Genomic DNA, 15,581 nt, shown 5'->3' with positions numbered 1-15,581 from the left:
TCGGGGCTCCAGATGACCCTGGGGGGAGTGGTCCAGGCATCCCTGGCAGGGGTCCTGATCGGAATCAGAGCTCGAGGGTATGAGGTGTCATCCTGGGCGCTCACCCTGCTCTCCTGACAGTACCTAAGGAGGCTGGGGCGGCGGAGGAGCAGGCCGGGTTGAAGGAGGTCCTCATCTCCACCTTCCTGCAGGGGTGAGTGAGGGGCTGCTCAAGAGCCAGAGGGGCCAGGAGTGAGGTCCCGGGAGTGTGGGTCCCGGGAGTGCAGGTCCTGGGAGAGTGGGGTCCTGGCCCTGGCGGGGGGCAGTGCTGCTGCTGTGGAGGGAGCCCCATCACAGATCCCAGCCCAGCTCTGGCCCTCTTGGGCCATGCGGCTTGGGTCCCCATTGTAAAGAGAGGACTTCCCCAGGGCCCCGACTGTGGCATCAAGGCCCACTGCCCCCAGACCCTCTTTTCTGTCAGGCCCTTCAGGATACCTCCTCCCCCTTTAGGACCCAAGTTGTTTCTGAACAGATGTCGGAACCTTCAGGTTTCACTGACCTCGCTGGGCGGAGGAAAGGTACGGGCTGGGTGGGCACACATCTGTGTGGGGTGGGGGACAGGGGGTGTGGAGGAGGCTGCCCAGCTGACAAGCCCCAGGACCGTGTGGCCCTAGGAACACCTGCTTGCCTAGCTCTGGGCTGGGCCTCCCTGCCCTCTTATGGGCCTAATTCTGAGCTTTGGTTGGTCTCCGGGCCATTTCTGACCCTCGAGGATGTGGAAGCTCACGGGGGCCCCTGGGCTGGGCCAGCCCTTAGCTTAGAGCTCATGTCCAGGGGGCTGTATGGATGCCTAGGAGCAGGCAGCTGCTGAGTCAGGGCTGGCATGAGGGCAGTTGGGGGAGGCGGGTGCTGGATATGCTGCCGGCAGGGCCCCCACTTTGTCTGGGATTCTCCCCCTGCCCCCAAGCTGGGTCCCCCTACTCCCAGCCTCTAAGTGTGCCTGCCCCCTGACATGTCCAGCCGCTTCCTGGCCACCTGCACAGGGCCCCAGCACCTTAGCATATTTAAAAAAATTGAAAATTGTTTTATGGAGAATACTGAGTCTTCACAGAAGCCGAGAGGAGGGAGCCGTGCACCCCATGTACCCATTGCCCACCGCTGGAATCACTTCTCCACTGACCTGCTTTGTTAATTTACCCAGCCCTGCCTTCCCTGTGCTGCCCCCATCCCAAGCCGCCCTCATTCCCCCGTAACCCCAGCAACTGCTCCCAGCCCCTCACACCTGCAAAGGATTCCATTTCCATCAAGGTCAACCTGAAGCCATCAAACCACAGCTGCCAGGGGTCTGGCCCCCCAGCCCTTGGGCCACAATTTGGGGTCCTGCCCCCTGCCTTCAGTGTCCAGGACCTGCCCTCATATTATACTGCCTGGCTGAGGTCCTTGTGATCTCCGTCCCTTCTGAGCCCCTTCCCAGACCAGCGGCCAAGTGGCCAACAGGAATGGAGGTGGCACAAACCCCACTGGGGACCCCACAGCTCCAAGCTCCAACCCCAGCCTAACCATTTACCCAGCTTTGCCCTTAGCTGCCCTTGCCCACCACCTTGCAACCATGCTGGCTACCTGCTGTCCCCTGACTGCCTGCTCTCCCCACAGCCACCTGCTGCCCCCACTGTCATCCCTGAGTTTGTGGTGCCCTAAGTCACACCTTGGCTCAGTTGCCCTTGAGCCAAAGAGACCCCTAGTCGTGGTCAGCCTTCCCTGCTTCTGGCAGCTCTGGCCCAAGTCTGTGCATCCCTTGGCTACTCTGACCCCCAAGCCCAGGATGGGCCTGGAGGTGGGTGTTCGGGCACATATGTGGAGCACACGGCTGGCTGAGCTAGGGTCTGGCCCCCAGGAGAGCTCCCGGCAGCAGAGGCCTATGGCCACCTGTCCTTGGCCGAGGTGGGCACGGAGGAGTTCCTGAAGAAGCTCACTTCACAGATCACAGAGATGGTGTCAGCCAAGATCACACAGGGTAAGGGTAGCTGGTGATGGAGCGAGGTCCAGGGGTGGCCGTGACTGAGTGCCCAGGACTGGGGCCCCTCCTCACCTGAACGCCCTGTAGACCCATGGGAGGGCGGCATGGGGGGCAGGCCCTTTGAAGGCATCATGTGCCCTGTGTCCCTCAGCCACGCTGCAGGTACCTGGAGGTGACAGCGATGAGGAGGGCAAGACGCCGTCTGCGTCCCCCCGGCATGGCCGGTCACGCCCCTCTTCCAGTGTCCAGGAGTCATCCTCAGAGTCCGAGGATGGAGACTGCCGGGGAGAGGTGCATGGGCAGGCAAGGGGTGGGGCAGGGTGGGCAAGGGGGTATGAGAGTGTCGGGGGCAGGGTGAAGGTGGAGTTGGTGTCGGGGGCTGGGGGAGCTGGGGCAGAGGAGGTGTGGGGCACACACCTACGTGAGTGGTCAACATCACCGCTGCGACCCAGGACACCCCCAGCACCCCAGAGGTTCCTCCTTGTCCCTTTGGGGTGGGCCACCTGGCACTCCCGGTAGGATTTCCATCAGTAGAGATGGGTTGGGCCTGTTCTAGAGCTTCATGGAATCTCAGGGTGGCTGCTTCTTCTGCACTTAATTCCAAAGGCCTTATAGCCTGGGGCCTTGGGAGGCTCACTGGCTCCTCTCCGGGTCTGACTCAGTGACTTCCCCCCCAGATCTTTGACATCTATGTGGTCACGGCTGACTACCTGCCCCTGGGGGCTGAGCAGGATGCCATCTTGCTGCGAGAGGGCCAGTATGTGGAGGTGCTGGACTCAGCGCACCCGCTGCGCTGGCTTGTGCGTACCAAACCCACCAAGTCCAGCCTCTCTCGGCAAGGCTGGGTGTCTCCTGCCTACCTGGACAGGCGGCTCAAGGTACCTGGATGGCTGGAAGGGTGGTCCTGGGGTTGTACCGCCCTTCCCCATGAAGGTGGGAGCCTCACCCTGGAAGGACAGGCTAGTGCTCAGGCTGTCTATGACCCTCTTCTGTCTCTCACCAGCTGTCACCTGAGTGGGGGCCAGCTGAGGCCCCTGAGTTCCCTGGGGAGGCTGTATCGGAGGATGAGTACAAGACAAGGCTGAGGTGAGGGACCACCGGGCAGGAGCTGTGGGAAGTTGGGTTCCTGTGGGGGGCCTCCAAGATGCTAATTACACCCAAGTCCCTTGGGGCTGGCCTCTAGCCGGCGGGACCTTGCCTGGAAACTTCGTGTGGTGGGGCTGCCTGGTGTGTGAGGGTGCCCTCCCTCCACCAGCTTGCCAGGCCCATTCTGAAAGTGGGCAGCAGGATGCATGTGACTTGGAAGTACCCGGTTCAGCAGCTGAGCTCCTGGGTCTTCCCCTCATGGCTGTCTCCCCACCCAGCTCCATCATCCAGGAGCTGCTGAGCTCGGAGCAGGCCTTTGTGGGCAAGCTGCAGTTCCTGCAGAACCACCACATGCAGTACTTGGACCACTGCCCCCATGTGCCCACGGCCGTGGCCAGCCAGAAGGCAGTCATCTTCCGAAATGTGCAGGACATCAGCCACTTCCACAGCAGGTGGGCATGCAGGGTGGGCCTCAAGGCTATTCCCCAGTCTGTGTGTACATGCATGTATACACGCACATGCTTAGACACACACTTGGACACACTGTTCACATGTGTAGATACATGTGTGCACATACAAGTCATACATGCACAAGACACATGCCTACACACGTGGACACGTACCACACATGTGCATACACACGTGGACGCTCACACTCGCACATGCGTGTACCGACAGGGCTGTACCTCAGGAGAGTGGGCAGGAGTCGAAAAGAGACAGAGCCTTTGATGACTTGGTTCACCCACTGGTGCACCACACTCCTGTCACACGTCCCCAGGAACGCAGGCACGTGCACCTGGCTTATCCCCGGAAGGGCCTGTGACACACCTACCCACTGCAACCCAAGTACACAGACATACCCCAGAAATGTGTGCACACATGTACATGGGCACACACAAGTACATGTGCATACCTGCGCACACACAGCCTTTCACATGTGGGCATACATGTACATGGCACACACATGAATACATGTACACCCACAGACACGTACTCCCTTACGTGCTTGCACACCTGCACATAAGTGCACGCCCTGAAATACCGTATACGCATGTCCCTCACAACCCAGAACGCTCACTGTCATCCACAGGAACCCGGCCCTGGGCAGGAGCCTGTTTCTTCCCAAACCTGAGGGTTTGGGGCTGGGTTGTGGGACGTGGGTGAGGGTCCTGATGTCAGCCGTCACCTGACCACTGTTCCCCTCCATGGCAGCTTCTCACAGGAGCTGCATAGCTGCGACACGGATGACGACGTGGCCATGTGCTTCATCAAGAACCAGGCAAACTTTGAGAAGTATCTGGAGTTCCTGGTGGGCCGAGTGCAGGCTGAGTCGGTGATGGTCAGCACGGCCGTGCAGGAGTTCTACAAGGTGCCCCTCTGCCCGTCAGCCCTGCCTCCACTCGCCAGGCTTGATGCTGGCTTCAGCTCTTAGATCATCTTCCCTGACCCTGCCCAGGCCCCCCGGCCCCTAGCTTAGAAAAGCGGGCAGGGTCCCCCCCGCCAACCCCAAGCTCTGCTCACCTGTTAGACAATGACACCAGCCATCGCCTGGGGCAGTGGTGGGGCGCACCTGGGGAGGAGGGTCTGTGTGTGGGACCCCGATCCACCAGCTCTGGGGCTCTGGGGACATAAGCCATCTGGAGGCTGTGCACCCCCCGCCCTGAACCCAGCCCTGCGGTTTCCACAGAAATACACTGAGGAGGTGCTGTCAGCCGCAGATCCTTCGCAGCCACCCCCGCCGTCCCTGCAGCACTTCCTGGAGCAGCCGGTGGAGCGGATCCAGCAGTACCAGGCCCTCCTCAAGGTAGGCAGGGCCAGCCAGGGGCTGCGGGGCCAGCCCCGTGCCCCGCCACCCCAGGTCTCGCCCTGACCTGCAGTCTCCCCCAGGAGCTGATCCGCAACAAGGCGCGGAACGGACAGCAGTGTGCGCTGCTGGAGCAGGCCTACGCGGTGGTGTCGGCCCTGCCGCAGCGCGCCGACAGCCAGCTGCACGTGTCGCTCATCGAGAACTACCCGGGCACCCTGGAGGCTCTAGGCGAGCCCATCCGCCAGGTCTGGGGCTGGGGCTTCAGTGGAGGGCTGGACTCCAGGCTGGGCCTGGCTGACCGCAGGCTCACCACTCTCCCAGGGCCACTTCATCGTGTGGGAGGGGACGCCGGGTGCGCGGATGCCGTGGAAGGGCCACCACCGGCACGTCTTCCTGTTCCGCCACCACCTGGTGGTCTGCAAGCCCAGGCGGGACTCACGCACTGACACCTTCAGCTACGTCTTCCGGAACATGATGAAGGTTTGCAGGGTGCCAGCGGAGCCTGGGTGGGCAGAGGGAGGCCATGCAGGACGTGCGGGCAGGTGGAGGCTGGTGGCCGGTCCTGCGGCCCTGTCCTGGGTGACCATGGCCCAGCCTGCATCCAGGCACTCAGCCTGTGTCCTCCCCCGACAGCTGAGCAGCATCGACCTGAACGACAAGGTGGAGGGCGATGACCGTGCCTTCGAGGTCTGGCATGAGCGGGAGGACTCAGTACGCAAGTACCTGCTGCAGGCGCGGACGGTCATCACCAAGAACTCCTGGGTGAAGGAGATCTGCGGCATCCAGCGGCGCCTGGCCCTGCCCGTGTGGTGTGAGTGCCTGGGCTCATGAGGCGAGGCTGGATGGGAGGCTGGACCTTTCAGCCTGGCTGGCTGGCTTGCGGGCACCCAGGTGGGCGGGTCCTGAGCCCTGGCGCCCTGCCCCTACCTGGGCAGCCACAAGGGAAGGGGCTCGATTCTGGGGCAAGGGGCTCTCTCTACCCTTGGTTAGCCCGGCCTGTCGGGAGCCCTTACTCAGAGTGTAGGGCTGGCCCTGCCCAGAATTGAGGGGAGCCTCGAGGTTCACTCGGGGCTTTCCAGCACAAAGCAGGTGCCCAGACTATGTTAGGGATGGGAAGGGCCCAGAAGTCTTGGTTTTGCTTCGTCACTTAGAACAGGAGAGAGGATCCCATTTGAACATGCCCTCTTTTTCCCCAGTCCCTACCGCTCCCCACTATACAGCCAACCTGTGTCGCTCGCCCTAACGCCCATCCAGGCCCTGGTGTGGTGCTATGGATACAGGCTCGCCAGGGGTGGGGTCTGCTGTAACCACATCCCTGGTCGTGGGGCTCTGGCCCTGCCAGGTGTGCACCTGAGGGGATGGGTAAGTGCTCCAGACCCTGTGTATGTATCCCCAGGCCCCCCGGATTTCGAAGAGGAGCTGGCCGACTGCACAGCTGAGCTGGGCGACACAGTCAAACTAGCCTGCCGTGTGACGGGCACCCCCAAGCCCATTGTGAGCTGGTACAAAGGTGGGCCTTTGGGGGCCAGTGGATACTGATCTTGCAACAAGCAAGAGCTGCCCAGAGGGACTCAGGCTGGGCAGGGGACCAGGGATCCAGGGTGGGGTCTGGCTGAGGGGCTGGACACAAGAGACAGGCCTCCTGTTCCCGTTTCCTGCTCCTGAACCAAAGACAGGCTGGCCAGTGTGCACAGGTGGGTGAGGGGGGACAGAGGCGGAGGCTGCTTAGGTATGCATCGTGTTTCTGACGCAGTGACTCTGCCCACCACCGAATCTCACTCATTGGCTCTCTCATTTGATATGTTTGTGCTGAGTGCCCAGGTACCATTCCAGGTGCAGGGAAGGTGCAGTGAACAGGCAGGTCAACCTTGTCCAAGGAGGCTGACCTTCTAGGGGAGGAGACAGGTGACAAGCACATAGACAAATGTGTAATATTTGTGACCAGCCAGAGAAATAAGGCAGAGAGTAGCCATCATGCAGACATGTTGGAGGAACTCCAGATAGGCCGTGAGGCTCCAGGAGGAGAGGGGAGGGGGAGGCGCTGAGGCAGGTGCAGTGGGGAGTGAGGCTGGGGAATGCTGGGCCTCGAGGGCTGCCGTGTGGGTGTCAGACTTGACTCTGTGTGTGATGGGAGCTGCAAAGTTTGGGGGTCCCCAGGAACACCGAGTTCGGGAGCCCAGGACCATTCTCACTGGACACCAACTGCAAGGTTGGGGGTCCCATAACCACCTTCAGGTTCAGTGATTCACTAGGACTCACAGAACTCAGCAGAGCAGTTCCACTCAGGGTTCTGGTTTACTGCAGTAAAAGGGAAGAGGCACATGGGGTGGGGTCCAGCTGGGGATCCAGGTATGGTCCAGATGTCCCCCCCGCCCCGTGGAGTTGTGCGGACATGCCTGTTCTGTCAGTACAGATGTGTGCCATCACACGGAGTGTGGCCGACCAGGGACACTCACTTGTTGAGCCTTGTGGTCCAGGGTTTCTGTTGGGGCATTCACGTAGGCTGACTACCTGCATGGCTGACCTCAATCTCTGGCCCCTCTGAGGTCAAGCTGATGCAGTATGGCCTAAAGCCCCCACCCTAAATCACAGTGTGACATAGACCATCTGGCGTGGTCCAGGTTCCCAGGTAAACCAAGATACTCTTATGAGGCCTCCCCTGGCTGGCAGGTAGGTCTCCTCCGGGCTGGCAGGTAAATCCTGAATCCCTAGTTCAGTCCCAGTAGCCGAGTCCCGTACTGGTTTTGGAGGGGCTGTCCCAGGGAAGTCAGTCCTCCTGTCCTGCTTGTTCACAACCAGCTGGGGCATTTGTTCACCCACGAATGGCTAAGAATGGGGCTGGAGAAGACATGCAGGGGCATTTTGCTGGGACATGAAAGAGGGGCCGTCCCAGTCCCACTGTCAGAGCTTCAGGCCAGAGTCAGTGGAGCAGCAGCTGGTCCCCCGCAGCAGCCTGGGGATCGTCCTGGAGTCTGTGGGGTCCTGGGGTCTGTGGCGCTCCCTTCCCAACTGCCTCACAGAACTCATATGTAGTGCAGCTCCATTTCCCTGCCATCCCTTCTCACACCCAAAACTTGCACCTGTGACGATGGGTCCAGAGAGACAAAGCCGTTCCATAAAAGTTATTTAGAAGTAAGAATGAGCCTCTCAGCTGCCACCTTTCAGCTGGGCTGCCCCCAGGAAAGTGTGCCCGCCGGGCTGCGTCTGAGGGGAATGAGGGATGCACCATGCCCAGGAACAGTCAGTGGGATCCCAGGTTCCCAACTGTATCCAGACCATCCACTGTCCCTTTCATCTTGACCATTACACCGTGAGCAGCCTGCAGGCTTTGATCCCTCTGAGGACAGCTGTGTCCAGTGAGTAGAGGAAGCAAGGGACAGTCAGACGGTCAATTCATGCTGGGCAGCTTCTGTGAGAGACGTCACAGGTTCTCAAACTGCAGGTGGTCCAGGCAGCGTACGCAGCCATGTGGTGTGGCCAGAGCTGGCCGTTCACCGACCTAAAGCAGCATCACAGTTGGAAACACCACAGATGGCCCTGAGAGGCACCCATCTGGCAGATGGGGGGTCCACCCCAAGTGATGTGCGCCCCCCTCGTCTCAGAGCCTCTCTCTTGGCAGTCCCCTGTCTGGCATGCACTGGAACTCAGTGCCACGTGCAATGCAACGGCTCCACGCAGGAACCCTGGTGGGAGCCCTATCAGTGGCCTCACTTTGCCTCCATGGTTCGTGGACCCAAGGAAGGGTGTCTTCAACCCACCTGTCTGTAGCCTGTTGAGCGTCAAACCACAGAGCCAGGGCGTTCACAACATCTCAAGGTCAGTGAGCACATAACCTCTGCCAGGAAAAGTAGCCTCTGGCCGGAGAAATCAGACTCACCAGCCAGCAAAATGTCATTCATTTGGCGGAAGCTTGAGTGTCGGGGGAGGGGGCCAAGTCCTGATCCACACCCCCGCCCAGGGGGGCAGCCAGCAGGGAGCAGAGAGCACCAGCGATGTGTATTAGAGATCATGCCCGTGCGAATGCAGGGACCTCTGGTCTTGGTCCTTGCATGCCAGCAGGAAGGAAAAGCAGGTGACTGCAATGCCCAGGACTCCCACCGGGAGCTGTTAGCCTACACAGCAGACCCTATTACAGCCACCCCGTCCAAGCCAGCTGGAGCCACAGGGCCAGTGACTGGCCTGGGCTGGTGACAGTCTCCTGCCAGCCACCACTCTCTGTCTGGCTGTTGACTTTGGACTCGGCCTCTCGCCTTAGCTTGGCTCCTTTCACATCACCCAGGGGGCCCGGAACTTCCTTTGTCCTCCTGGGGTTCTGTTGGCAATCTTGGAAGTGACAGCTGGCTGGGCTGGACCTGGTTACATGCTCTATAGCCACCTATCCAAGTGTAGGTTGTCCCCAGCCTTGTGTGGAGCAGGGAATTCCGAGCAGCAAACATCAGGGTCCAGAGGTAGAAGCCACAGTCACAGCTCCCTGACTTGACCCCAAGGTGACATTACTTTTCCTGCTCTCTGGGAACCTTGCTCACATCCCATCAGTGGAATCAGATGCCTGTGTCCAGCAGAGCCATCAAAATCTAAGTTGGAGAACTTAGAACCCTGCCTGAGGTGCCTGGCATATCAGATGGGCATGTAGGGCCTCTGGTCCCTCTGGGCACAGGGAGACAAAGACCCACTTCTGATTATTTTTCTCTTAAGCAGAGGTGAAGGTGGAGGATGAGGAAGGGGCCAGGGATGGAACAAGACACGCTTCCATAACTCAGTAATATCCAGTGTTTTGGACTCACTCAAAGCCCTAAACGGGGCAGCAAGATTGTCACTACCGATCCCATCTGTTTTAGCTTCAGGGACCGCTTGACTTAAAAACCACATCACATTGTTCTTAGGGGCTCTGTGCCTCTTGCCTGGCAGGGGTTTAACTTGCATGGTGGCGACCTTTTGGATGGGGTCCACTTAGCAGGGGTTTCCACTGGCCCAGAGCCATGGTAACATCTCCCATCCTCTTTCTGGGTCTTCCCATAAGGGCTGAGTGAGTTTTCCAAGGATGCAGGGCCACCTGTCAGGAAGCACCTACATCTCTTCGGATCACCTTCTCCAGTGGGTCACCAGCATTCTAGACAACATCCAGGTGCCACAAGCCCATGTGCCAGCTATTGAAGGTTCCCCATAGAGGTCTGTCTATATCAGGGGGTTGTCCCGAGCCAGGGTTCACAGCAAACACTGAGGTCCTTTACTGTTAACTCTAAAAGAATGCTGCACGTGTTTGCTGCCCATGCCTCTCATCCCTGAGTGCTAGCCCTGCTCCTGCCTGCATTCTGCCCATCAGGATTGGTGGACCCAGTGTAGGTGTGTGTTTCTGTGACTGGGGTAAGAAGGGAATGGAACCTTCCTGGGACTCAGCATGGGTTCTAATATTTGTTGGGAAGTGGGGCTGACCTGAGGCTGAACCAGCAATGTCCCCGCTGCAAGGAAAGAGTACATCAACCAAGGCACTATCCAAGTGTCTGGCTTTGAACCCACTTCTCAGTGCTCAGATTGCAGCCACCTGTGCAGTTTCTCTCCATTCACAGCAAATAGCTGTTTCCTGCCCAGCTAACCATGAAGTGTGGTCAGTATGTTCACCACTGATTCCCATGGACCTCCCTCATGCTCTGTTAACTGGTCCACGGGCCACTTTCTTTCTCTTTGGGGATGCTGTGTCTCTGACAGGTATCCCCCCCCCACTTTGCTGCCAAAATTGCAGATCAGAAACTTTGAAGGGTCTGAGATGTTTCTTGGCTTGCAAGCCAGCAAGCCAGCCTGCCAGCCAGATACAAACAAAACACGCAAGAGCCCAGGTCGGAGACAAAGGCTGTTTCTCACAGCAAAAGCAGCATGGGCTGCCCATGCCTTGATCTCCACATCCAGGGACCAGGTGTCAGCTTCATGCAGTGGGTTGTACCACAAGAGAGAACCCCCAAGTTTTAGGAGATGCCGAGCTTTTCTGGGGCCACGGGTACATCTTCCCTTCCTTCCCTCCAGAGCGAGAAGTGACTTATGGCCCTGGAAGACAAACAAATGTCTCATAGGGAAGGAAGGTGAGGGCTTGTCTCTGCTGCCCCGGATGGCTCCTGGGATGTCGGTGCTGGCGGTAGGTCTTTGCCCAGAGGACCTGACTGTGCAGGAATGCCAGAAGTCCATGGAGAATCGTCTTCTGATAGCAATGAAGACTGAGATTTGGCCACAGATTGACGGTGTCACCAGTAGCCTTGTCAAGGGCTGTTTTGTGTGCGAGGTGAAAGCCAAGAGGTGTGGGTTTGAGAAAGGATGGAAAGGGAAGCACCTGGAGACAGAGAGTTAGAACAGCTCTTTCCTGGAATTATCATACAGGGACACAGAGAAAAGAGGTGGCAGCTGAAGGCTTTTGGGGGGATATATTTTTAAACTGTTTCTTAAGGTTCCCTGTGAATCAGAAGTCAAGATGCTGCTTATGAACTGTTCTAACCTAAACAACCTTGTTCGGAAAGTACAGAGCTATTGGAAAGCGTTCATCTATGAAATTTTGCATATTTATGGAGGAAAGAATTCTTAGTAGTGAAAGAAGCACATCTCACCATCCCTCTCCCAGATAAGAAATGTGTTACAGCTGGACATGTTAGATGGGCATTTGGATGAGGGTGATTAAAGAAATGGGTGGTGTCCGAGTCTATCTACTAGGTGGGGTCAGTACCTTGGAGGCCCCTGGACAGTTGCAGAATCATTGGCGAGGTGATTGAGGGTCTGGTTATCAGAAGGAGATGTCCTCTCCTTGGGTTTGGGCCCCCCAGCCCGGCCCCTGCCTCCAGCTAAGAGCCTGCCTTTAAGAGGCTACACTGTGCCCAATGAGGTCTGGGGAAGTAGACGGGGGGCAGTGTGCCACGTCTCCATCCAGGGCTCCAGGTCAGCTTGGCCGGCTAGACACCTGGCAGGGAACCCACACTGGCTCTTGTGTTACAGGGGCAGCCTCCTCCATCAAACCCTGTGACTGTGACCCCCAGGCAGGCCCAGCCTCTTGTCCCTGATGGGGTTCCCTCTGTGACGGCCCTCCTCTCCTTTCCAGACGGGAAGCCAGTGGAGGTGGACCCTCATCACATCCTCATTGAAGACCCTGATGGCTCGTGTGCCCTCATCCTGGACAACCTGACTGGTGTCGACTCTGGCCAGTACATGTGCTTTGCAGCCAGTGCTGCTGGCAATGCCAGCACCTTGGGCAAGATCTTGGTGCAAGGTGAGCCCTGGGGGGAAGGCCAGAGTGTGAGGGCCCAGGCCCCACCCTCTGGGCATTGGAAGGGTATCAGCCCTCATGGGGGGGGGGGGGCACGGGCCTGTGGATGGAGCTGGCAGGGGGTGGGTGTGAACATCTTACTGAGGTCAGGGGACTCGCTGGTGGGGGTGGGGTCCTGCTCCATCATGGTGTCTCTCTCTGTCTCTGTCTCTCTCTGTATCTCTATGTCTCTGTCTGTCCATCTCTCTGCCTCCATCTCTTCTTTGTTTCTTTCTCTGTATTTCTGTTTCCATTTCTGTGTCTCTCTCTTTCTGTCTCTGTCTCTCTCTGTCTTTCTGTCTCCCTGTATCTCTGTTCCTCTGTCTGCATCTCTCTGTTTCTGTGTCTCTCTCTATCTGTCTATCTCTTTCTCTCTGTGTCTCTGTCTCTTTCTCCATCTCTCAATCTCTCTCTCTCCCCTCTCCCCACATTCCCTGGACCCTGCAGTCCCGCCTCGGTTTGTGAACAAGGTCCGGGCAGTGCCCTTTGTGGAAGGAGAAAATGCCCAGATCACCTGCACCATCGAAGGTGTCCCACACCCTCAGATCAGGTGGGCCAGGCAGCTTGGGGCCAGGGTGGAGGTGGGCAGGTGGGCCTGCCCTGGGGCCATCCTGCCTGCCTGAAAAATGAGGGTGGGCAGCCTGTTCGCTGGGTTGGGGTAGGCTGGACACAGAACCTCAGCCTTTCCGATGAGAAGTGGGCGTGATGGGGCTACAGCATGTCCTGAACACAGCTCTGGCCGCAGCGAGGAGGACACAGGGTGTCGGGCGGGTGGCAGCCAAGAGGGATGTGAGGGGTGTCCTCTGTGAGGACATCTGGGTCTGCGGGGTGGGTGAGGGGAGGGGCCTGAGCATGGGGGACCTGGGGAGGCCCCACCTGACCACCCCCGGGGTTGGCTTTAGGTGGTACAAGGATGGGGCCCTGCTGACCCCTGGGGACAAATACCAGACCCTGAGTGAGCCCCGCAGCGGCCTGCTGGTGCTGGAGATCCAGGCAGCTGGCAAGGAAGACCTGGGCCTCTATGAGTGTGAGGTGAGGAGGGTGGACCCAGGGGGAGGGGGCTGAGGGGACCTGTCTTGGGGATCCTGCCTGGCTACCACCATTCCTGACCACAATGAGAGAGGGGACACCAGGCCACTGTCACCCACCATCCATGACGAGGGGACACCAGGCCACTGTCACCCATTGTCCATGATGAGAAGACAGGGACTGAGGAGGCGGGCCCTGGGTGGAGCCCCCTCAGTCCTCGTGGCCCATGGGCACTGGCAATGGTCTGGGGAAGGTGTGTGCTGGCTGTGGTTCTTCCTGGCTGCTAGCTGCTGCTGCTGCCGGCAGCCTTCATGGGGGAAGTGTGGGGCCTGCTCCCCACGGCAACTCTCAGGGGAAAAATGGACCCATGTCAGCTCTGGACCTGTGCTGTCCATTTCGGTCACTATTGTCCACACACAGTGATTTAAATTTAAATCAGTTACAGTTAACTTTAAGTGAAGATTCACTTCTATTTCAAGTACTCAGAATCCACGTGGCCACTACACTGGACAGAGCAGATAGTGTCCCCACCATCGCAGGAAGCTCCTGGTCAGTGCTGGGGACACAGTGGCTCGCCTGGTACCCTTTTCCCTGTGGTCAGGCTCTGCAGCTCTAGGAACAGCGTGGTGGGCCCCCCATGCTACAGCTGGCCTGCACGGCCTCACAGAGATTGCCCAGGCCCCCTGGGGAGCCACGGGCTCTAAGTGAGCCTCTGCTGTCTGCCCTGCAGTTGGTGAACCGGCTGGGCTCCAAACGGGGCGGCGCGGAGCTGTTCATGCAGAGCCCGGCGCTGCAGGCCCGAGAACAGCACCACGTGGAGCAGCTCGCTGCCGTGGAAGGTGAGCTCCTCCTCTGCTGGTCTCGGCCTGGGCTGGACCCGCCATATGCCTGGGCAGCGCCAGGTGGGGTGAAACCATCAGCGCCTCTAATCAGAGCACACTTCCTGGATGAGGGGAAGCAGGACGGAGGAGGGGATTCAGAGGTTGAGGGGCAAAAGCACCGGTTGCCAGTTCCTGACTGGAGCCGCATGTCTGTGGGCCGGAGGAGGGTGGGCTGTGAACCCAGAGCCTGGGGAAGGCTGGAGGGGCAGTCCGAGGGGGTGGAGGGGGCGCCCTAAGCCCTGCTCGCCATCCCTGGGGGAATAACAAGTGCATATAAAGGCCAGACCTGGGTCCTGAGCAGCCTGCCAGGCAGTGGTCAGAGGGTATCATAGGATGGGTGGCAGGGATGGTAAGGGGGACGGCTCCACGTAAGCAGGCTGCTGGGTCCCAACTTGGCTCCTGGGAGAGGGGACAGGTGTCAGGGGCCTGATCCTTCCACACTGGGTGGGGCTGGCTGAGGAAAAGAGAGAATGCCGTGGCTTGGCCTCCCTGACCTGGCCTGGGCCAGGCTGCGAGGGGTCTGGGCTGCAGAATGGGCCTCATTAGGGAGCAGCGTGCTCCTGGGCAGGAGGTGAAAGGTGGCAAGATGCCTCACTCCTCCACGCACGCTTGGCTCCAGGGTCCCAGCTGGGCCCAGCCCGGAGATGGCCCAGGGCAGGCAGCAGCCCCAGGGAGAGTTTCTCCCAGTCTGAACTGCCTCACCTGGAAGGGGCTGCCAGGACAGATGGTGAGCCTCCCATCCTCGGGAGCACACACGCAGAAGCTGCACCAAAAAAGCTGGTGGGGCTGCAGCTCTCACAGTAGGATGGGCTGGGAGATAGGCGTCCTCCCAAGTCCTGAAAGTTGGCTTCTCTGATGCCTTGAGCCACTGGATCAATCCCTCCCAGGGCCCAACGTGCAGGGGCTGCTGTCTGTCTGGACCCTCACAGAATCGGCCACCTGGCGCCAGGAGCTCAGCCTTGGGGCCTTTGACACCCTCTAGGGTGTCTTCCTTCCCTCGTGGGCAGGGATCCTGTTCCTCAAGCCCCAATGGGCACTGGTCAAGCCGGTTCCCATCGGCGGGCCCCATGGCATCTGCCGGCACCTCTATCCTGCCCTGTGGCATCTTACGTCGGACAGAGCAGGGCTCAGCATGCACCTCAGCACGCCCTCTCGACTGGTGACAAGCACGTCCTACAGAGCTATTTACTTCATTGTCGTGATGGGTCTCTGTCAAGGTCCCGTGGACACAGGTGTGGAGGACGGGCGGCCCACCTGTGCCGGAAATGGCCTTCGTGCCTCATGAGGAGAGGCCCGTCTTCACAGACCCTGGAATTGGAGCCCGCTGCCTCCTGCTTCCTAACCCTATCCTGCCGCTTCATCATTAACCCGGTGGTTCTGCAGCCAGAACGGGCCCTGGCTGGCCCTGTGGGCTGGGGCGCTGCCCTTTCGCTTGTGACACTGCGCAGGGCCAGGAGCCGCACTTTGCACAGCTGCACCCCTTCCACAACCAGTACTCACTGG

General features: G+C 59.3%; 1 protein-coding gene across 1 annotated transcript in view; it reads left to right on the top strand.

Moving 5' to 3' along the window:
- The window catches only part of OBSCN (obscurin, cytoskeletal calmodulin and titin-interacting RhoGEF), a 154,880-nt gene that overhangs the window by 133,155 nt on the left and 6,144 nt on the right, over positions 1 to 15,581 (top strand). The window contains 17 exon segments of the mRNA XM_081234056.1: positions 121 to 193; positions 490 to 557; positions 1,874 to 1,993; positions 2,148 to 2,287; positions 2,674 to 2,874; positions 3,000 to 3,082; positions 3,361 to 3,534; positions 4,295 to 4,451; positions 4,770 to 4,886; positions 4,970 to 5,134; positions 5,211 to 5,369; positions 5,523 to 5,700; positions 6,286 to 6,399; positions 11,965 to 12,132; positions 12,616 to 12,718; positions 13,071 to 13,200; positions 13,928 to 14,036. Coding sequence (XP_081090182.1) covers positions 121 to 193; positions 490 to 557; positions 1,874 to 1,993; positions 2,148 to 2,287; positions 2,674 to 2,874; positions 3,000 to 3,082; positions 3,361 to 3,534; positions 4,295 to 4,451; positions 4,770 to 4,886; positions 4,970 to 5,134; positions 5,211 to 5,369; positions 5,523 to 5,700; positions 6,286 to 6,399; positions 11,965 to 12,132; positions 12,616 to 12,718; positions 13,071 to 13,200; positions 13,928 to 14,036 — 2,259 coding nt within the window.

The sequence above is a fragment of the Mesoplodon bidens genome, assembly GCF_964165515.1.
Source record: "Mesoplodon bidens genome assembly, chromosome: 4".
Lineage (NCBI taxonomy): Eukaryota > Metazoa > Chordata > Mammalia > Artiodactyla > Ziphiidae > Mesoplodon > Mesoplodon bidens.
The sequence above is the reverse complement of the archived record's forward strand: the minus strand, read 5'-3'. Positions and strand labels throughout refer to the sequence as shown.